At 36.7% G+C, this 23,739-nt stretch overlaps 2 protein-coding genes across 2 annotated transcripts in view; both read left to right on the top strand.

Annotated features, from left to right (window-relative positions):
- Positions 1-4,697: 4,697 nt before the first annotated feature.
- Positions 4,698-15,244, top strand: LOC139709996 (retinol dehydrogenase 8-like). Its single transcript, XM_071621949.1, has 6 exons — positions 4,698-4,962; positions 10,121-10,300; positions 12,473-12,566; positions 12,949-13,083; positions 14,111-14,278; positions 15,184-15,244. The coding sequence occupies exons 1-6, from the start codon at positions 4,698-4,700 to the stop codon at positions 15,242-15,244; spliced, it is 903 nt and encodes a 300-aa protein (XP_071478050.1).
- A 4,003-nt stretch (positions 15,245-19,247) lies between these two features.
- Positions 19,248-23,739, top strand: part of LOC139709995 (retinol dehydrogenase 8-like) — a 29,197-nt gene continuing 24,705 nt past the window's right edge. Inside the window, exon 1 of the mRNA XM_071621948.1 lies at positions 19,248-19,512. Within this exon, the coding sequence (XP_071478049.1) occupies positions 19,248-19,512 (265 nt within the window). The remainder of the gene's footprint in view (positions 19,513-23,739) is intronic.

Genomic DNA, 23,739 nt, shown 5'->3' with positions numbered 1-23,739 from the left:
ATTTTTTATTCTACGTCCAATTCTGTAAATGCAGCCTTTTTTTTAAATTTCGCTGGATTTTTGCGACGTATGAGCAAAGAATTTGGGTGCGACACGCGGTCTATACGGTGTATTATGTAAGCCCGTTGATCCATGTCAACAAAAGATACAGCTTTCACATTGGGCGCGGGCCAGGAAAAAACAGTGTGTGTATGTGTGTGTGTGTGTGTGTGTGTGTGTGTGTGTGTGTGTGTGTGTGTGTCTGTGTGTGTGTGTGTGTGTGTGTGTGTGTGTGTGTGTGTGTGTGTGTGTGTTGGCGCCCAATGTGAAAGCTGTATTTTGATGTATTAACTCATGATAATAAAAATGAAGATCTTGCAACCAAAAGGCGCTAAATCCATTGAAAAATTTTGGATTCAACGCCTATTGGAAGCAAGTTCTTCATATATTATACAGGTGAGGATTTCTGGTGAAATATCAGATTTTCAAAGTATCAAGTCAAAAATATTGTGTGAGTATTTTGTTGTAGATTTACAAGAACTGTATACTTTGGAAATAAAACATGGTCGCTGATGGTGAAATGAAGTATAATTTCACTGATATGAAAATTAGAAATTTATTTATCATATTAGACCTAGAAGTACGACTTTACTTAGTAAACACAGGGAATTTCAGTTTAAATTCCTACACGGGGTTATATCATATACACAAGGGAACATTTGTTTGAGTTCGGTTTTGTGAATGATAATCTTGGTTCTTAATGTCAATTGAGTATATGAATATAAGAACGACCCAAGTCCATGGAAGATCATTTCGAGTAAACTAAAAAAAACTTCATATCTTTTTTATTTGTCCAATAATATTCTATTTAACTGTGATGGGAAGGCAACAGTGTATATACAAATTAGAATATATATTATTATGACAATTAACATTTACATTAATTGTGGAGAGGTCATTTTGTGTGGTGGACTTGGGTCGTTCTTTGATTCATATACATGATATTCTGCTATAGAGATGGGAGAAGGATGAGAGAGGGCGCTATTATATGAATGTAAGAATGACCCAAGTCCTTCATTCTTACATTAATATAAGATTTAACTCATTCATTTCAGGCACTTCCGGGTGGTAATTAGGATTTATCATTTGCACACAAGATGAGTCCATGCATAAGCTACAATTTCCCATGTCAAACTGAATTTGGCCAAAAATTGGACTTGGGTCGTTCTTATATTCATATACTCAATTGTTGAGGGAATCTAATTCGCATATATTTTTTGATTGTGTTAAAGGGGCAGTCCAGATGGTTTTCATAATTTCACATCGTGTAGTACATGAATCAACAGCTCCAGGTATAAATTTGTGGCATTTATTGTGGTTCTTGAGTAGAAAAGCAATACTTTGAACAAATTGCACTGGACAAGGATGATGGCATAGAAGGCTCACATATTTCAGAAATGTAGCAGTGTAATTCAATTACAATATCGAATTAAATGTGTGAATGCTTTAATAATTTTGATGAAAGTTGTAATATTTCGGTCAGAGAAGAATATAAATTACCCAAGAGGGAGAAGATGAAGAAAATTGTTTTGAATTTTATAGAGGAGGAAAAGAACATTACGGTAAAAGCAGGTAAGCTTGGGTTTCATTTGCAAAAATGGGAGGAGTTGAAGCTTTCGTAGAGATTGGTTTTTCATTGCTTTTATCCACACTGTTGGCAGGGATAGGTGTCCACATTTATGGTATGAATTACATATTTGTAATTATGTCAATTCTGATTTTTCAATCTTTCTTCCCCCACGTCAGATGTATGGTAAGTTTTGACAATGTTTAGGAATTTGGTATTTATCAGCATTAAAGTGGTCACATTTTTTTCTTTCCCACGTCAGACGTTTGGTCAGTTTTGGTTTTTGGTGTGTGTCTAGGAAACAGGTAACCATGATACGACATGTAAGTAGTGTGATCTGGTGTGTGAGTGTTTGTGTTTGTGGGTGTGTATGTTTGTTGTTATGATTTTTGTGTTTGTATGGATGTGTCTTGAGAGTAAGTTTCGGGGGGGGGGGGGTAATGTCTGTGTAAATAAGTGGGGATTGGCGGGATTAGGTAGATGTATGTAGTAAGGTAATAGTAGAGTAATGGTGTGCAAGTTCAGGGGGCTAAGCAGGAATACGGTTTGTTTTGATAAGATGCACACATGGTTATTTTGCTTTGTATAGGGGGGTATAGGTTGATAGGTAAACAAAAAATGATGAGTTTCGTTTGGTCAATTTAAGAATTATTTTCTTTTCACTTTATGGCAAGTTTTGGAAAAATCACACGTCGCAAAAATCCAGCGAAATTTGAAAAGACTGCACTTACGGAATTGGGCGTAGACTAAAGAGTTCTGCACCAAATTTAATGATTTGGGTATCATTGTCTTTTGCGGAAAATGTTCTTTCTAATGATGTCAAAAAATATATCACTTTTGGAACGCAAGGTACTGAAAATCTACCGTTCCGCTTTTTTTTTTTTTTTGGGGGGGGGGGGGACACCCAGTATAGTAATGAATAGTGTCCAGCTCGCTGCTTGTATGACTCGCTAATAAACTCGTGGGCAGTGTGAATAACGAGCAGTATGACTCGTATGTGGGTTTCTTGCAAGTGATGTGCACCAAAATTTGCCTCGTCACGTAATAGTCAGAGCTTAATACGTTGTCTTTTTTTTTTCATGGCTGAAAAAAAAAAGTAGATTAAATTTTTGCGACAAATATCGGTGTTTTTTTTTCTCCACTTAAGTGATGATCAGGATGTTTATGAATCAATAGAAAGAAAAAAAAAACACTCCAACATTTTATCAGTTTCTTAACAAAGAGAGCAGAAAATCCCTACAGAACTGTGCCAAAGGATCAAAATCGGATACGAAATTAAGAAGTTATGACATGAAGACATTTACAAATTAATCGGAAAACATTTCTAGTTAGTTGTTATCAATATTCAAATCAAAGTGTTAAAGAATTCATGCTCTCACAATTTCATAGATTATTTCATTACAGAAATCATACAGAAATGACCCCAAAACTCATATTTCAGGTGAGTAAATGTAAAACCTGTCTTAAAACTGCCCAAAGGCGGAATGAAATATATAGTATTTGCTTGTATGTCTGAATATATATTTTCTACTTTATACTTATAATTTTAGCGTCTATGTGTCCCCATGCATGGAAGCAGAGAATCATTGTTATAATGAATCTTAAATGGGTAATCTATCAGATTAGTAATCTTTCTCTGATTCATGCATGAGTTATGTATTGTTCCGTGTATTTTTAGTGTGAAATGGAAAATAAATATACAAACAAACGTGTACTTTGAGTGCCAATAGGCACATAACACACTGTCTACAAACTACACGCTTCACACTACATGTACACACTGTCTAAAGTCCCTGGCACAGAGAGGCTTACTCTCCCCTTCTCTCACTCTCTCTCTCTCTCTCTCTCTATCTTCTCTTTCTCTCATCTTGCTGTTATTGACACATGTATAATTATTCGAGTATCTATTACAAAGTATTTAAAGATGATAAGAACGGTACATTAAACTTGTTCTATTTATGTGTCAACTGAGTATGAGAGAAAAAAAGCACACGTTGTTGACATTATCCTTGCAGAATAATTGCTCTATAAAAAGAAATGGAGTTTACAGTGAGAAAGGCCGGCGAGCGTTCATATCGATAAACGTGTCTAAAAAGAGATGCACTTGTACCTTTTGTATCTCCATAGCGCAGTCAGCACTGACAGTTGAAAAAAACATCAACAAATGACTGGTATTGCACTTGATCTGACAGGAGGAGTAAGGGGAGGAGTAACGAAAACAAAATCCATGAAATCATCGCCTATTCGCCAGTGGTATGCTAGTGACTTAAGCGTATGCACTTAATAACCAATCATGTTTCACAATTCAGCTGTTTACGACATGGACACGCCTACCTGTCTGTGTTATTACTTATCGAGATGTTTACATGTAATAAGTATCAGACCACACCCGAGCTATAAAAGTCAAGGAAAGGCAGCTCATCTGCATTCGCCGGACAACTAGCCCAGCCGTTTTGAAAACAGTGCCTAAATGTGCAAAGCATCATCGCTCTCGACAGTGTAAGATGAAATTTCCGTTTTGATTAATCAAATCAGTCGTGAAATGTATAACACTTCATTTTCTCATCACTTAAGACGTCTGTTAACTTGATTTAGGCGATTTATTTGTTTGTTATTTTACTTTTTCTCGTCTTTCAATTTATCATTATATATTTGAGCGATTAAATTTCTTTCGTTATTTCTTAATTTTGTCCCCTGTTTATGTCTTTGTTTTGGGCTCAGAACTTTGTAGAATTGTATGCATCGTGATCAAAGGTGAGATACTATCCCATCTTCTCTATTAGCGGAAGTGTCTGCCGTTCATTTTTCCCGTTTCTGTTTTCTATTTAAGTATTGCTATCAATATTACATGCACGGATCATTGTAAAGAAGCGAGTTAGATTGTTTTTTCCCTCTTATCTTTTCGTTAGGACCAGGCGGTAGACTTTATTTGCATTGGGGTGTGGGGGATAGAGAGGGTAGTGATAAGATTTTAATGATTTCATCATTCTCAGGATTCGCTTTCATACTTGATAGGCTTTTCTTTGCAGCGATGAAACGGTCAACTTATCCATGTTTATCGCTTTTCTACAGCCAATTGTGAGACTACACGATGGCGCAAAAAGTGATGCTCATTACCGGTTGCTCGACGGGCATCGGGCTGAACATGGCGGTGCGATTCGCGAAGGATGCGGCCAAAAAGTATCTCGTCGTCCCCACGATGAGAAACATGAAGAAGAAGGGTCCCCTGGAGGAGGCGGCGGGCGGAGCCCTCGATGACACGCTTCACATCCGTCAGCTAGACGTGGTAGATGACAACTCAGTGGCAGAATCTGTGGAGAAGGTTGTGGAAGATTATGGCCGCATCGATATTCTCAGTGAGTTTTTATTTACCATGTTTAAAAAATAAAAAAAAACTCTAATATAGATTACTTTTTTTACCAAAAATACACCTGAACACTCTTAGCAGTTGCTTAGGATAAGCTTGGATTATTTCTTTTTAATTTCCGTTTGAAGTGTCGAGGTATAGTGATGTGCATGGGCATCTTTTCAGAAGTATTAGATAAAATACCATGCCGCGCTTGGGTAAGGCCTTAGAGGAGAATATCTTGAAGACTAAAAGATCAGTCAGCTTTTTCCGCTTCGTAGTTTTGCTTGACGTATTTATTAACCATGAAGAAAAGTCTCTAACCTTTTATATGTCTGTAGTGAATTGTTCTGACCTATTATCTCTACGAAGTTTAACATAATAATCATCCTGCGAAGATATCAACCATCTCTTTCAGGGTGATCACGAACTCGCAATAAATATGACAGATTGCAAGAGACAATTTAGTCAAATGTGAGGCAGTAGTCAACAAAATCAAATGAATTTAAAAAGTAGATTCATTTCATTTTTTTTTTTAGTGTTCACTGTTGCTGAATATTTCGGAAAAAAATCCTTAAAAATAATACCATACGTTTGTTGAACGTCTAAGTTGCAGGAAAAAAGCGCCAAACATAACAATTTCTGAATTGTGTTGAGTTGGTTGTTTATACTGATTAACTTTTTTTAATTGTAATTCATAAGCGCATCGACTGAGATGGTTAGGGCGAGGTAAGTGCCACGGTACAGCCCCCCCCCCCCCTTATATCTGGGGGGGGGGGGGGTTCCGCAGTTTTTGAATGGATATGCAGCGATCTCGTGCATTTCTTGGGTGGAATATCTGGGAAATTTCAATTTCCAACTGAGGTGATAGGTTGATTACTTTTGTTGCAAGAAAGAGCCCCTTACAAAATAAATCATGTAATTGTTGCGTGCTTTTTAATTATTTCAAAATCTATTATTCAAGCAGGGAGCAGGAAGCAGCGTTTTTCCCCATCCTTAGACATGAAATTCAAAGATCTGGTGAACACATTTGGTGAATACTTTAGACATTTTCAACAAAATTAGTCAGGCGAAACGATAATATCCCAATATTACACCCAAAATGGGCAATACATCTTTGTTTTTGTCCAATTTTCATAGACGAAATTGTGCAAGAAAGTAGCAATCGCATTAAAGTTTCAAAGCCTGCTTATAATGAGATCAACTTAACTTTTGTGTGTGTGATATAAACGTATTAATTCAGTCGTGTAATATGGTATGCCACATTTGGCAGTGTGGCCTGTCATAGTTTGCAATAATCAAAGGTATAGTTCCATGTAAAGTTGAAATTGCTACAGTCATACAAATTTTGTAAACTAGTCATGATAACAATGATGAAATCCTTATACTGCTATATCTGTATTACCTGTTTACTCCTAAAATCCTTTAAAAATTGTATATACAAAGTTCATGTTTTTAGAAAAATATGATATATCGAAATAATAGTGTAAATTTCTCCCAGGGTACTCCACATCCCATGCGATGATAAATCTTATGTCTAATGCACGTTATTCTTATTAATCAGTTGTTGAGTTAATTTTTTTTTATGAGCATAAGGAATGTCACAATCATTTGAAGTCCTTACTTCCAAAAGGCGCTAAGTCCATTATTTTTCAATGGATTAAGCGACTTTTGGAAGCAAGCTCTTCATTTATTGAAGTTGTTGGTAATTATTTTGGTAAAAACACTTAGTAAACAGTTTATTTTAGTAAACAATTTGAGATTAGCCTGAGGACCGGGCTATTGGGTTCCGGAGGGTGAAATGATGTTTGCCGTGTTGCAGATTAATTACAGTTTATTTTGCATGCTGATGATACCAGCATGTATTTGTGAGACGATAACATTGACATTTCCTCTGTTACATTCGAATGAAGAAATTAAAGATAAGATATGATTGGCTTCTTACATATTCCAATGGAATTTTGTATTATGACATATCAGACCATCTACCGATATTCACTATCTTTGACCAGCTACATTTTACGCCGCCTATACCCCAACTTAAGAAAATGTATAGGAAAAAACTCCCATAAATAATGAATTATTAATTTTTGATTTGATAAATGAAGACTGGTCAGAGGTTTTTCATGGGTCCAATACTGACAGGGTCTATGATTTTATATTCATATCTAAATTATCGGATTCATATGAGGGAAATATACCGTTAGCCCTCACAAGAACAAATAGAAAAAGTAGAATATCTTGGGTAACCAACGGTATACAATCCATATAAACCCATAATGAATTATATAAATTCGCTTTGAAGAGTAAATCAGAATCTCAATATTCAAAATGTCGTTTTTATATAAATAGACTTACCTCAGTGATACGACTTTCCAGAAAACTTTATTACTCACGGAAAATTTAATCACATAAAATTGATATAAATGAGCTTTGAAGTACAGTTAATTTTTTATTGGAGGAAAAATGTATAACGATAAATGTAATATATATGTTGATGATGAGCTGGTAAACGACCCACTCAATATCGCAGAAGAATTGAATTCGAATTTTTTTGAGATGGGTCCTCGTCTTGCCTCTACCACAGATTCGGGAAATGCTCATTTTACTCAACACTTACCTTCATCTCCCGAAAATTCTTTATTTCTTACGCCAACAAATCGTCATTAAATTATCAAAACAGTCAAGTACCTTAAGACTAGGCATTCTAAAGGCTAAGATGAGTTTAGTGTTAACCTTCCTAAAAAGATAATAAGCCACATAGCCGACCCATTAGCTGATATATTTAATTTATCGCTTTCTTCTGGTCAATTCTTAAACTCATTAAAAATAGGCAAGGTTATTCCACTTTATAAGAAAGATGACTCATCTCAATTGAAGAATTATCTTCCAATTTCTTTGCTTCCTGCCTTATCAATGTTCTAGAAAAGATTGTACATAAAAGACTTTATGGGTTACATAAGCACAACAGCTTCCATCCTAATCATATCAAGAGGTCAGTTGTGTACAGTCAAATGCTCTCCGCTACAGACGAATCATTTCTGATCACAAGGAATTTCTGGATGCGTCTTTGAAGCTGAGACAAAACTTCGTTGCTGCGGGGTGCTCGTTAGACATTGTTACAAGCAGGGAGGGACCGCGCGATAGCAAAAAGACGCTCATCCTTACTACATCACGATAACCTCAAACCCAAAGACTCTCATACCCGCAAGGTTTTCGTAACAGCATATCATCCAACATCACAACAGTTCATGAAGGAAGTTAGGAAGGAATGGCCAACGCTCAAACAAGTTCAATCACCAGCCACAGAGGTAACAACACATCCCCTACATGCACAACAACAGCCACGAAACCTCAAAAGTTTGCTTACAAGATCACAAGTCAGCAAAACAATCAGACCTACTGGAAATCATAAATGTGGAAACAATCGATGTCAGATAATATGCGATCATCTAATCACAGATACAGAGATCAAACTTGGATCCGGTCACACCCTCCGTCCGACGTCAGGGGACTGCAACAGCAAGAACGTAGTGTACAGCCTTACATGCAAGCAATGTCCCCTGGCTGTCCATGGCTACATCGGGGAAACGACAAACTTCAGACAACAATTCAACAACCACAAAAGCACCATAATCAGAAGTCAAACACAACATCCAGTCGCACAACATTTCAACACAACAAATCACACACTAACAGATCTGCAATGTTGCATTTTATACAAGGACATGGAAGCCTTTGAAGAAAGACACATGAAAGAACTAAAAACAATCATCCGCACAAGGAGCTTCCAGGGACAGGGCATGAACATAGATCTATCATGGCTCACGAACTACACTTTTTACAAGTAGGTGCGGCGCTTACTGTTGTATGTTCCCCCGTTTATCCCGCTGATATGGGTCCTATCACTATAATTGAGTAATAGAATGCTGAATACTAAAATTCGCTCTCTTTCTATTTGGAACCAGTATTTTTTTTTCACTCCGAGACGTATTGTGACGTATCTGTTTAATTACAAAAAATCGAATCTTCACATATTTCATAATCATGCTAGTCTCAGATTATTTAAAGATTATCTATTCATCAGAATTTGGAAGTAAATGTAAGTGTATGTTAAAGTTTGAAAGGAATAATAAACTGCTTGTACAAACTTTACGTAACCATCACAGCATGATGTTTCAGTTTGATTTTAAAAAATCGAATGTTTATATTAATCATGATAATCTCAGATTATGTAAAGATTATACAATAGAATTGAAGTTAATTTATGTATATGTTGAATTTCGAAAGGAATAATGTACTACTTTTACATCACCAACGCAGCTGCGTCCTCAGAGGAATTACTTCTATATCAGTCGTGCCAAGTTTTTTTATGTATACTTTATACTCATTGTCATTCCATTATGACGTAACATTGCACTATTGCCAGGATGCGCGCTGGGTGCTAGGATGCCTAGCAAAGACGCTTAACTACTATCTTTAGTGAGGTTCACACCTAGATCCCTTTACCTTAAGGTTTTCAAAACTACGGATTTTGTAAACTACGAGGCACTAAACTCCAAGTTAGTGTAGATGTAGACGCACGTAGTCTTGAAAACCACGACAAAACCTTAAGGCGAAGACACCACGACAACACCATAAGATTTCTTAGGGTTTTGTCGTAGTTTCGTCGTGGTTTTGGGAATGCCCCCCACAGAGCGCTAAAACTACGACAAATGTGAACGGAGTTTTGTTAACCACGACTCTCAATTTTCCAACAATAGCGCGCGAACATGTGTGCGGACTAGGTGCCCTTTATTTTCTGTCGTAGTTAGCATCACCTTGAAGTTTTGCTAACTGCATGTAGGTGTGAACGGCATCGAAGTTTTGTCGTAACGCTCGTAGTTAGTATAACTTCAAGTTTTGGGATAGGTGTAGACATGGCTTTTGATGCCTAGCATTGATGCGTTAAAGCGCGCATCGCTTCGTAACACTGTTGCAATATTGTTATGGCTTAATTTTTGTTATTGTTCTCTCAGTATCAACAATTGAGAAAGGGCGGCCAGACGCTAGAAAATTTGTGTGCAGAAATAAACCGTTGGTGAATACAGCATGAACTTTGTTCCAGTTTTGTTTCTTATCTATTATATATATATCATCACAATTTCTTTCATAAACTCTGTACGTAGTTAACAATGCCGGAGTTGCATCACTCGTTCCCTTCGAGTACGCGACAATGGACAACGTGCGCGCTGTCATGGACACCAACTTCCTTGGCACCACCCGGATGATGCAGGCGGTGTTACCGCACATGAAGAGGCAGCAGTACGGTCACATCATCAACATTGGTTCTAACAGCGGAATTAATGGTATGTCGTGGCAATTGCTATAAAATCTTGCACAAATCCTTGTAAATGGTTTTACCCTTATTTCCCTGCACATCCACTTTAGATATAGTATTATGATTAAAAAACTACAAACATAACAAACACAGAGAATGAAAAAAAAAAAGAAAGAAAGAAGAAGATTGGGTACAGGATCAAAGTGTAATGTCGTAGCCATTCATCGCCATGGGAACTGGTTTTGAGCAACCTGTACTGAATGGGTGCACGTCACGAGTTCGAAACCCATGAATCATTGTAGCCCACGACTCAAACAGCCTATGAGTTTGACACTAAAGCAAACACGGCCCGCGCACGAGACCGACACAAGCCATAAAGTTGTAAAGTCGAACTCGTGGGCTGTTTTTACCTAGTGTCGAACTCACGGGCCTATTTTGCCTAGTGTCGAATTCACGGGAAGTATGACTCATGGACCTTTTTTTCCAAGGTTAAACTTGTGGGCTGTATAACTAATGGGAGTTGGTCTCGTGGGATGACCCCGTCCCGAATATTTGTGTTGCTAACCATGCGTGCACCTGGGTCCCGTTGCATAAAACTTTTTTAGCAACCTTAAAAAATTCTGGTTGGGATTTGCCCAACCTGGATTTGTTAAGGTTGCCAACATAAGAATATACAATTCGTTGCATAAAAACTCTGGTTGGGAGCTTCCAACCGGAATTTGGTGATTTCAACCGGAAAAAAAAAATCCGGTTGGAGTTTTATGCAACGGGCCCCAGGTCCCAACCAAATCAACACAAAAAAACAAACAAACAATCAGAACTTTGACATCATCACTTCGTTACTCTATCAGGAGGAGAATAGGAAATATTCTGGGAACTAGAAGCCGAACTTTGATACGCGTCACTGCAATGCCTTCTTTTTTTCATCATACACTGTAATACACATTTATAACAAGGAAACAGTGTCATGTGCGTTAAGTTCATTCTAGGGAAAGATGAGTTCAAATGTTTCCTTAATCTTAAGTTAGGGATTTAAGAATTCAGGAGACAAATCAAAGAACCAAACATTGTCTTCATTTTTTTTCTAATTTTTGAAATATTATTTCAAATTTTTACCATTTTTGTTAATACTTCGTCTTCTCTGATGTTCTTTGAATAATGTATTTGACAACAGATTCGTCATTTCCGCCCTTTTTTCCTTTCTTTATCTTTGGAGGGTCACCGAACCATTATAGAGATCATGGGTTGATTTTTGCAAATTAATTTGCATTTCTCATTGCGTTGAATTTGTATTTTGCTCTTTTATTGTTATATGGAAAAGCACATACATTTGAATAGTATTTTGTCCATTTTGCAATTTTTACTTTTGTGCCTTGGAAGAGAAATACGAATGCATTCACTCATGCGTAAAATTTCCCTTTTCGTTGACCTACAAGGTTGATAGCCAATTAAATTACCTGTAATATGGTATAATTGTAAAACATTGATATTAGCTAAATACTCTATGAGAAGGATGAACTTGAAAAAATTTTTACTTTCTTTTTTGCTCAGCTTATACATATATCTTGGAACTTTCCACGTGTTGGACTTCGAGTGTTGTAATTATAAGAGGAAAGAGTCTCAGGTACGCCATGGATCCAACAAGAAGTTTTTTTATTACAAAATTTTCGGTCTGCCTCAGACGTCAGTCTCATAACTAAACACAGAGCTAGAATTGGCCAACTTCGTGATCAACTGAGAATTCCCAAGCGTGTCACAAATCAGGCCATTAAACGAAAGATGACAAAATTAAATCACTGAAACGGGAAATTCAAGATCTCAAAGCTAAGCTGAAGCAACTTGGTGAAGTCCACCAAAATTAAGAACTTGTCAAAGCGAAAACTGAACTGCTAAAGCTGAAAACGACACACAAACAACTACTCCAATACCGCGAAAACAAACCTAAGGCTAAGAGAACAAGGAAATCTACAGCCGTTCCCACCCAGAAGCAGAAGAATCTGCAGAAAAAAAACTTTACACTGACGAAGGTCTGAGGCAGACCGAAAATTTTGTAATAAAAAAAAAACTTCTCGTTGGATCCATGGCGTACTTGAGACTCTTTCTATATATATATATATATATATATATATATATATATATATATATATATGACTTACGATATGCAATTTATGAATAACTTATGATTACCCATTCCTTGCAGGATATCCGTTCTATGACTTGTATACTGCTTCCAAACATGCCGTAGATGGTCTTACTGAAGCCATGGCAACACGAATGAAGGCACATAACATCAGGTGGGTGGCAAATAATTCATGTCCGTTCATCATTCTATTCTATACAGGAGATATTTATAATTCCGTACATTTGTTTTGTTTTTGTTGGATATCTGCTGTTTTTCATGGGGGAATTGTTGTGTGTCCTTTTGTTTTTCTTTGAATGTGTAGATTTTTTTTTTGTCTATTACTTCACAGTGTGTGTAAAGATGAAACAACAAAAAAAGACGCAGAGAAGTAAATTACACTCTTTTTGACATACCTTGCATTTTAAATCCCAGAAATGAAGACATAAAAACTTATGTACCCTCTGAAAGAGCGAGCAATAGTTCTTTAGTGCCTTTGCTGTGGATAGGCTATGTTAGACAAAAATACGTTTGTTTGTTTTTTTTTTCTGTGATAGAGTGACGTCAGTAATCCCGGGACCAGTGGACTCCAACATCAACGATAACATGGGGGAACAGACGCGGTTGCCTACGAAGGCCGCCTCCGACCAACTAACCCTGAGACAAGCCAGAACCATCAATACGCATATGAAGTGAGTGAGGTTGTTTCGCATACATAATATAAAACAGATAAGGACTGCTTTTCGGGACATGACTGTTGCCCGAGGAATCTCAACTCCATGCTATGACCAGTGGAGATTGCTCCATGGGTCATAGCGCCAAGCTGAGATCCAGAGGGACAAATCATATCAACCATTTCCCGAATAAAAGCACTCTCTACTAACGAACAAAACTAAAATTACTATTAACTTGGTCAATCTCGTTCGCGCTATAGCCAGTTCACACATCGTGATCATCAGGTGCTTTGGAACGTAATTTGGTTGCAGTCAGTGGCCAGGTATATGAACATGTAGCTCTCGCACTTGTGAAAACCGCGTAACATTAACAAACTTTGAAATACCATTCGCTATAGAACTTTTAAAATATTGGGAAAAAACAAGATTTGAATATGCTTGCTTGTTCGTTAGTTTTGATTTATATTCTTCAACATAATTTCATACATAAATCATATTTCTTTTCAGTACTAATGTCATAGAAACCATCAAAATACTTGTAACAATGTACATAATTCGAGAAAAATATCAACTTGTAAGTTAATTTCATTAAAAAAAAAATGTATTACTTGTATTATTCAAAAAAGAAATAACTGCGAAATTATACAGACGATTAAGGACTGACATCATAAGCGGTTACTTGAACTTGTTGCAGCCCAGAAAACCAACCTGCGGGGAGGGAGTAAAAAATCGAGAAAAGAAACTGGGAGTGAATTTTTATACATTTTTGTAAAAAAAAAAAATTAAACTTTTGTAAGTTGTTCCGAGACGTCTTTATCACGTTGAATTACCTTTTTTTTTGGCTTATTTTTTGCAAAATACAAAAACAGTGCAAACCCCAGGCTTCCTACCTGTCGATGTAATCTTCTTCACCCAGCATTTTTAGCATGCTCTAGACGCATTACTTTCAAATTGGAAGTTATGCTTGCTGTGGAGATAGATTCGTTAATAGTATCAATGGAGATCATTCTTTTCAACTGATTTTTTTTTCGTTTCGACCATTTAGATATCACTTCAAGTACCTGACTCAAACGGCTGACGAAGTCACCGATGTCGTACAGGCGGTCCTCGAAAAAGACGATATCGACGGGCCCCTGCGGGTTCACACGAGCGAGTACGTGCGAAACATGGCCGCCATTAAGTATTCGGATCTGGGCCTCAACAACTGGGTCCGGTACATTCGGTATTGTATCGAGAACACCTTGGATGAAAGACCAAATGGTCACACAATTGATGAGCAATCATTCAGAGCTTTTATTGCAAACTAAATAAGCAGTCCACGCTCAAAATTTAAACTTGATAACTGGATGGCAAGACAGAAAATGTTTGTTAAACCATCATAGACTCAATTATTATGCATGGATGGATGTCGCTTTCTTTGTATCAGACTCATGGCTCAAGATCTGTATTTATCTAAAGACAAAAACAAGAAAGGCGGGAGAAGACGAAAAGTTATCTATTATACTGACTCTTTTACTGTTCTGTTTGATATTGCTTTCATTGATTGTATCGTATATGAATACGGAGTGGATTTTCAATGGAATTTCAGACTTTTGCACATTTCACATTCTTCTTTCATAGCTCTGACGACAGGTTGATTCATTTTGTAAACACATCAGGCAAATTTGAAGTCTAGGGATTTTTGCCTGAAAATATCAACAGCAAAATAATACCATTTGAATTTATGAGAAATCTGTCCTACTATACAACTACGTGTTGAAGTCGTCAACTGTTGTTTTCATTAGGTTTGTTTTCCCTGTGTTTTGCAATCCAACCTTTCATATCGATGTGTTTGGTGACGTAATACTTCACTTACCAGGTCGATCTGCCCATGTAGGCCTACTGCTCGCAACTCAGACAAAACTTGATTATAGTATAAAGACGGCTTGACATTTTAGCTGTGGCTCGGTACCACCAGAAATGCATGTCGGGCCAGCGTAATATTTTGGTGACCGATAGGGCCACTAAAATGTGGTAAGTGTGTAGGCTACGTTGTTTTATGTGCTTTTCTCACCAAGAAAATAGGAGAATAGCTGCAGTCTGCTCGCTGTTCAGTGCTTGATAATTGCATGCTGTCAGCTTTGTCAAGACAAAGGTTGCTAGGTCGCCGCTAGTCTTCGGCCGAAATCAGTCTGTTTAGCCACCAAATTGGGCACTGTCATTTTTTTCTCAGTTTCACAATTCTGTCTTAGATGTACATAAGAAACATGTTGAATACAAATGAATATTTGGTGACATGGGAAGATCATGTTTATGCCTGAATTTAACATTGTTTATATTCCATTATATATACCATTAAGTCAACTTAGTCGTAGCATGGGACATTGGAAACCCTTATTCATACCTGAAAATTTGTATATAACTATTATCGTTTATTGTATTATGTTGATGTTTCATTGAATATTTTTTTCTTCTAAAGTTTTCCTTTTTTTTCGGACATATATGTATATTGATCATTTTCGTGGCCAGAGTTGATAATCAAATAAAAAGGTTAGCTTAGATATAAGCATAACAATGTAGCGTAAAGAATTTAACAAGAAACTCACATCATGAAACTATGTAAAATCAAAACGGTTACAGGTTTACTAATCAGCTTTAACGACAGAAGTTGAAGGTGAAGTTGACAAATCACATTTCAAAGGAAAGGGGCTGAAAGGGCATATAGCCGTGCTGTGATCTTGACATGCTGTTGTTGTTGTTTATGATATTGAACATTTAAACATATAATATTTAGGTGTTTATTGACAAGACAGATATGATATCTCTCTCTCTCTCTCTCTCTTTCTCTCTCGCTTTAGTTCACTCATTTGTATTTTCTGTATACACATTTCCCAAACGTTTTATAAACAATATAGGTACCTTTACAATATTGATTTTAGGTGTTTGATGAATTGCGTTTACAGTATCTTTTTTTCCCTTTTGTACCGACGCCTTGACTGTGATGATACGACAACAATGACTGCCATTGTGCATTCTACTCTTCGTTTTACTCAAACAAAAGATGAACTTTATAAAACAATATTCTAAAGCTGCTAATGCATCTTGTTAGATATTTTATTATGTGTATGGAGAAGTTTATGGAGATGATTATCAAATCAATATGTTATTTGTCGCACATATTTGTATGTATTTCATTCATAGCAGCTAAGATCGCCCAAAGACTATACGTTTTCAACTAAATTCGAGCACAACAATATAGAAAAGTATGTAATTTCCTTTCTTAAGAACGAATTACAAAGCTATTTCAAGATAGAAACAATGAAATGATATGCCATGTACAAAAATGAACATGCACTATCACTAGCATTCACAGTAAACTGTCACTCGCACACACAACGTTAACACTCTAACATGTACATCAATGACATAACGACTCATTTTAAAACACACAACCCAAATACAGACTCACGTATAGATAAGCAACATATCACCATCAAACTATTCAATCGCTTTTCTTTTAGGAGAAATATAGGGTAAAACTGTAAACTATGACTGTATAGGTTTGATAGTTTAAAGCAATGGCAATGTACCTGATATGACCTTTTCCACTCGGGATAATCTTGTGATGACGGTCATAATATGTTTTGATTTTTCCTTTGCTCACATGGTTACGATATGCTTCATAAGGTTGCAGCTATAGTCATAATATGTCATCAAGTCCGGTGTTGTCACGAATTTGACCATTCCTGTATTGTTCTTTTATGTTTTATTTTTCTCTTTGCATATTTTGTGTCAAATTATATTGATTTATCACTGTACTTGGAGAAAATAAATAAATTCAGAAACAAAACAAATAACAATCAAATCAAACTAGAAGGGTGCAATTTCTTTTCAGCGTATGTAATCTTTGAACTGTTTTGCCCAGAAGTTCTTATAGGAAGCAGAGAATGCATTAAGCTGAAATGTTATATATATATATATATATATATATATACATATACCATGTGTCTCAAAAAGAAAAAAACTATACACTTTTGAAATGCCCGCCGAATAAAAAAAATATACAATTCTGACAGAAAGGTTTATATGAATGGATAGCTTATGAACTTTCATATGACACCAAAAAGTCTGACAATATTTCATGCTTAGATGAGCACTGCTCACTTTAATTTGTAAAGGATATGAAAATTAGGCTGCGCAGGAATTAGCCTTCCAATTTTGCGAGAGGTGAGTCCGTTGGAGCTTACAAAACTGACGTTGATATGATCATGGACCTACGTAGGTCCATGATATGATAAATTCATGATCAATTACAATCTGTTCGGGGAAAATATTTATTTGTAAGGATAGTTACAGTATGGTTTCACCTTTCATATGACACCAAAATGGTATTCTGTTACCATAAAAGAACGCTGCTGCGGTGTGAACTGAGGCCTCTCCATCTTTGGTTGGCAGTCCAAGACTCCAAGATGAATGAGGGCTGAGTAACAACTTACAGCTCTTAATTTATTCTTAATGTATCATGATCAAGTGACACACTGTTACACACTGTTAGATCTTTTAACATCACTGAATTTGAATAAAAACCTCAACCCCACATTGAACATCATTCTCATTGACTTACTTAATACCCCGGTAGGGATTATGTAACATTGAATATTCAATTATGAATTGTCAAAAAAAAAGAATGTCAAGGATGTCAGCTTCTTATTCTTTAGGTCACTGGGTAACCTGAATAATAAGTAGTCAGTAGCTGAAAATAACTGCAATGTTGGGAAAGGTTTTCATTCAAGTCACAGAAAATGTAAAAAATAAGAGTGTGTAACATGAAAATTGCAACATGTACCATCACCTCATCCTGACTCACATGAACACACCATTGAGTCTACCAGTGAAATCTGCAATGTTACAATGAAATAAATGCAACTGGGGTTTACTCATGCATAAAAGTTTGGTTTGATAAACCATAAAATTCACCCAACAAACTCAATCTGATCGCAATTGATCATAAATTTATCATATCAACTTCAGCTTTGTAAGCTCAAACGGACTCACATGTCGCAAATTTAAAAGGCTAATTCCTGCGCAGCCTGATTTTCATACCCTTTACAAAAGTGACCAGTACTCACTCAACCATGAATTATCTTTAGACATTTTGGTGTCATATGAAAGTTAAGTCCATAGTCACGCAGCTATCCATATATATAAACCTTTTCCCCCAGAATCATATATTTATTATTTGGCAACCATTTCAAAAGTGTATAGTTTTTTTTTCTCCAGACACCTGTATATATTATATATATATATATTATATATATATATATATATATATATATATATATATATTATATATATATATATATATATGTATATATATATATATATGTATATATATATTATATATATATATATATATATGTATATTATATATATATATATATATATATATATATATATATCTTACATATATATCACGTATGTTCCAAACTGCGGGAATTTACTACCTACTCGAAAAAAATAGAAACGATTTATTAAAAAACAACAACATCAACAACAATACTGTAAACCGGCAATCGAAACACATCTCTAAATGTCGTCATCAGTATCGTCATCAATCTATCAAGGCCACCGGACCATATCAAACGCCCTTCACCACGTAAAGCATTCTCATAGTGCACCTAACCTCACTCGCCTAAAGAACACTCGCCCGAGATCGTCAAACTGTTGGTAGGCAACGGAACTGAAGGTATGAATAGAAATATTCATCTTTTATGAGTGTTTTTTTGTTTGTTTTGGCAAAGTTTTTCTTTTTGTCTCAATTTCATTTTCGGTAAAGATATATTTCTTCTTTTTAGCATCGATACTTTGGAAAAAACAAAAGCAAAAGAATTTGAAGGGAATTACATTAATTAATGTGAGTTTTGGACCAGCTCAATTCCATTTTTGTTGCACACACAGCAAAGGACTCTAATTTTCAAAACCCCTTTCCTCATGAGTATGAGTTCTTCATATTCGGTGTTGATTGACAACGTCACGTCATGGTCATATCATAATCATGTATATACATAATAATATCATATACAGAAAGGTTATGACATTCAAACAAGAGCATTTTGCTGTTCTTTTATTGTTCTTCTTTTCATCAATTCAATGATGACGTACCATGCCAAATCCTTTTCTGCAGCCAATTCTGAGACTACGCGATGGCGCAAAAAGTGATGCTCATCACTGGCTGTTCGTCGGGCATCGGGCTGAGCATGGCGGTGCGATTCGCGAAGGATGCGGCCAAAAAGTATCTCGTCATCCCCACGATGAGAAACGTGAAGAAGAAGGGTCCCTTGGAGGAGGCGGCGGGCGGAGCCCTCGATGACACGCTTCACATCCGTCAGCTAGACGTGGTAGATGACACCTCAGTGGCAGAATCTGTGGAGACGGTTGTGAAAGACTACGGCCGCATCGATATTCTCAGTGAGTTCTTTATTAATACCACAACATTCTGTTGTACATCTTTTTCTTTCGCCATCACATAAGAGGGAAACCCTATAAAAACAAAAACAACGACAACCAGGTAATAGAAACGCCAGTTAAGTATTGCAGTTAGTAATATTGCTACTTAAATTTGAATATCAGACTCAGTGGCAGGGAGAATCAAAATATGGACTGTGTGTTCATAACGTGTTCTCTCGAGCGAACAAAATTTCCATTGAAAAGTTGCATTTTTAGAAAGAGAATGATGAAAGATTATGTTGGTGTTCTTTTTTACTGAGTAAGCGACGTGCAAACTGACAGAAGTACGCCCTAAATTTAAGATCGTAATCGCACAGCTATAATTCTCCCCATGCTTGCAAACTGTTACACACATCCTCTGAGTCCTAGCCTAAAACAAATGTGATTATCTTGAAACGATCACTCATGAACGTATACTTGAATAAATCGCTATTTCAACAAAGGATATGGCTGAAATGAATTATGATGATTTGCGCTTTCTTGCTAGCACATATCCGATTCTCAAATGATTTCACTGAAGAACAGAAAAGAAAAGAAATGAATGCTGCTTCCTTGTCTATTAATTATTAATGATGTTATTGGTAAGCAAAAGAATATGTCAACATTTCAAATTATGCGTGACGGTCAAACACTCTGTAACCCTAGGGATATAGCATGTTGTTTCAATGAGTATTTTGTTGCTATAGGTCCTAGTCAAGCTTCAAAAATAGATCCCACACAAACTGATTTTTCGCAGCATTTAGGTGCGTCAAATGATAAGTCATTATTTTTTAAACCAACAGATTATGGTGAGATTCTTGACATTGTTCACTCATTAAAATCAATTTATGCAACTGGTCATGATGAAATGAGTACGTATTTTTTAAAACAGATTATTGGTAGTATACTGACACCCTTAGTGTACATTTGTAATTTGTCACTCTCAACTGGTATATTTCCGAATGCATGTAAAATTGCTAAAGTTGTTCCATATATAAAAAAGATGACTCTTCTTTTGTATCAAATTACCGTCCTATTTCTATTCTTCCTAGTATTTCTAAGGTAATAGAAAGGCTTGTATATAACAGATTGTATGATTTTTTGACACAATATGATATATTTAACCAAGACCAGTATGGTTTCAGGAAATTTCATTCAACAGATATGGCACTAGCCCAATTATACGATAGAGTGTCGACTGCCTTAGCTGAACAAAAACATGTCATCGGTGTTTTCATGGACCTAAGCAAGGCATTCGACACTCTTGACCACACTATCCTCATACGTAAATTGCAGTCCTATGGTGTTCGTGGCATTCCACTTGAATGGTTTAAAGATTACTTGTTAAATAGAAAGCAATATGTGTACTATGAATCTGTTAACTCTGAAGTATTACCTATACAATGTGGAGTCCCACAAGGATCCATATTGGGACCGTTATTATTTCTAGTGTATGTAAATGATATTTCAAACTCATCTAAGTCACTGCAATATATCATGTTTGCTGATGACACCAATGTATTTTGTTCCAATTCTGATTTTCATTCGCTCCTAAGAACTCTTAACACTGAATTACCGAAATTATCTATGTGGTTTGTCACAAATGTACACACTAGTAGTTATGTACACGTACATGTATGATGTACTGTATGCCTGGCTGTTTTAATGTGTATGTACACAGGTTGACCAGATTCGTGGAGAACATTCTACATGGTATAGATATAGTACACACAGGCTGACCAGATCAGTGGAGAATTTTTTAGGTGGTATACAATGTAGCTACACAGTATATGCATGTAACAGGAAATACAATATAGCTCACTCAATTTAGAATGATTTCATTCATTTCCAGAAAGTTCTGGGAAGTGTTTACATGTTTGGCTGAGTGAGGCACTGTCCCTGTAGCCCAATGTGATTGGTAGTTAATTTTGGTAATGATGTTTTGTACATAGTTAGGCAGTGAGTCATCCAGGTTTCCTGGAACTTGGACTGGCTAGTAGGTTGGAGAGAGTTATAGAATGTGCTAGAAGGGGGTGAATGGATAGTATATAAGCCAGAGAAATTCTGCAGTAGGCAGAGTACCCAACACCTCTGCTCTGAGAGTTACGTCACTTCTGGCTCTGAAGCGACTTGTTATAGTCAGTCCTGTGTTACCTGCTGACCTGTTATGTTTGTGGAGATAAGGCCTGGGAGACATTTTGCCTGCAGATAATTAATTTGCCTTCATTGGGGATAGATACCATTTTTATGTCAATGGACATTGTTACGGAAAAGCTGTGACGGGCTGGATTCCTAGCTGGACAGAAAGTGAATCATCATTCAACGCATCAACTGGACGTGGTCGTCACAACATTTGGACTCTGCACGTTTCGCCGTGGACATATTTCGTGGATTTTATCCCGGATCTATACCGTGGACTATCGTAACCTGCGCCTCTGGAGTTACGTCGAAGGAATCATTCATCGGTGCATCGCGGATCATTCATTTGTGCATCAAGCATCGTATTTGGACACTACCAGGAAACTGTAGGGATTTCGTGATTTAGTGAGTAAGTGATTCCATTACTGACTTATATTTGTTTCTAGTGATCATTATTGTACTGATGTGATGCTGATTACCAGTCTGTACCCACAATATCACTGTTAATAAACCGCCTGAACATCAGTTGATTGTTTCTTTTGTGCGATCATTCTCAGAGTGATTTTGGTCGTAACAAAATTGGGGGCTTGTCCGGGAAGTGAATTTAAAGCCAAAACTTAGAATTTGGAACGTTCCGGAAGCCAGAATATTGGTACAGACATAATACCAGTTGAGTTAGTTGTTCAATTGTATATTGTGTGTAATACAGTGTGACAATGTCAATCAGTACAATGGATGTTCAGGCATTTGTTCAGAGGACAGATTTGTCCCTCAAAGATTTGCAAAGGTTACGCAAATGTGATTTGACTGCTATTGCACAGCATTTGAATGTTGATGTTCCACAAGGTGTAAGAAAGTCAGAAATTCTTGACTTAGTAGCTGGTCACATGGAGCTCAAAGAAGAAATTCATACTCTTGATCAAGCTCAAATTTCAGATCAGACACGGCTTGAGCTTGCTAAATTGCAAATGAAGGAGAAAGAAATGGAAATGGAGAAAGAGAAGATGAGATTGGAAAGAGAGAGGGAGAAAGAACAAAAAGAACTGGAAATGAAGAAACTTGAAATGGAACAGAAGAAATTTGAAGTGGAGCAGCAACTGAAATTGCGTGAGATGGAATTGACTCATGCACAAACTGTTGGAAATCGTAAAAGGGCTCCCTCTGAATTTGATTTGGCCAAGAACATTCGATTGGTGCCAAAGTTTGAAGAAAACAGAGTTGATGCATATTTTGTGTCATTTGAGAAGGTGGCTAACAGTTTGAACTGGCCACAGGAATTTTGGCCCTTGCTCCTTCAAAGTGTGTTTGTCGGCAAAGCAGCTGATGTGTACTCATCTCTCTCTGAAGAGCAATCACGTGACTATGCTACAGTCAAGAAAGCAGTGTTGAATGCTTATGAGTTGGTGCCAGAGGCGTACAGACACAAGTTCAGAAATTCGTACCGCAAACCAGGCCAGACACATGTTGAGTTTGCTCGTGAAAAAGAAATGATGTTCGATAGGTGGTACAGGTCCCTGAAAGTGGATCAGGATTTTGATAACCTACGTGAGGTTGTTCTCTTGGAAGAATTCAAAAAGAGTGTTGCTTTCAGTGTGAGGTCGCATTTGGATGATCACAAAGTGACAAGTTTGCATAAAGCAGCCTTGAAGGCTGATGAGTATGAGTTGACCCACAGAAATGACAACAGACCACCTTTCAGGAATTTCTCTGGAAATAAGAGAGACAAAAATCAGTCGAGCAGTCCAAAGAATGCTGGTTTTGAAAAAGGCACGAGTTCTGAAACTTCATCGACACCAAAGCCTCAATCTGACAAAGGGTCCGGTACAAGTGCAAATGTCATTAAATGTTTTCACTGTAACAAGACAGGGCATGTAAAGTCACAGTGTTGGAAGTTGCAAAACAAAACAAAGAAGGACTTGGGATTTGTCATGTCAAAAAGTGTCCTACCCAAAAACAGTGTCCCGTTCAGTGAAACACAGGCCATTGAAAGTCAATCTCCCAAATTCAAAGATAGGATGAAGCAGGTGGATGAGAGCTATCATAGCTTTTTGTTTGATGGTGAGGTGACCC

Source organism: Diadema antillarum, unplaced genomic scaffold, assembly GCF_040938485.1.
Source record: "Diadema antillarum isolate AM-2024a unplaced genomic scaffold, OU_Dant_1.0 seq00001487_RagTag, whole genome shotgun sequence".
In the NCBI taxonomy this organism is placed as follows: domain Eukaryota; kingdom Metazoa; phylum Echinodermata; class Echinoidea; order Diadematoida; family Diadematidae; genus Diadema; species Diadema antillarum.
The sequence above is the reverse complement of the archived record's forward strand: the minus strand, read 5'-3'. Positions and strand labels throughout refer to the sequence as shown.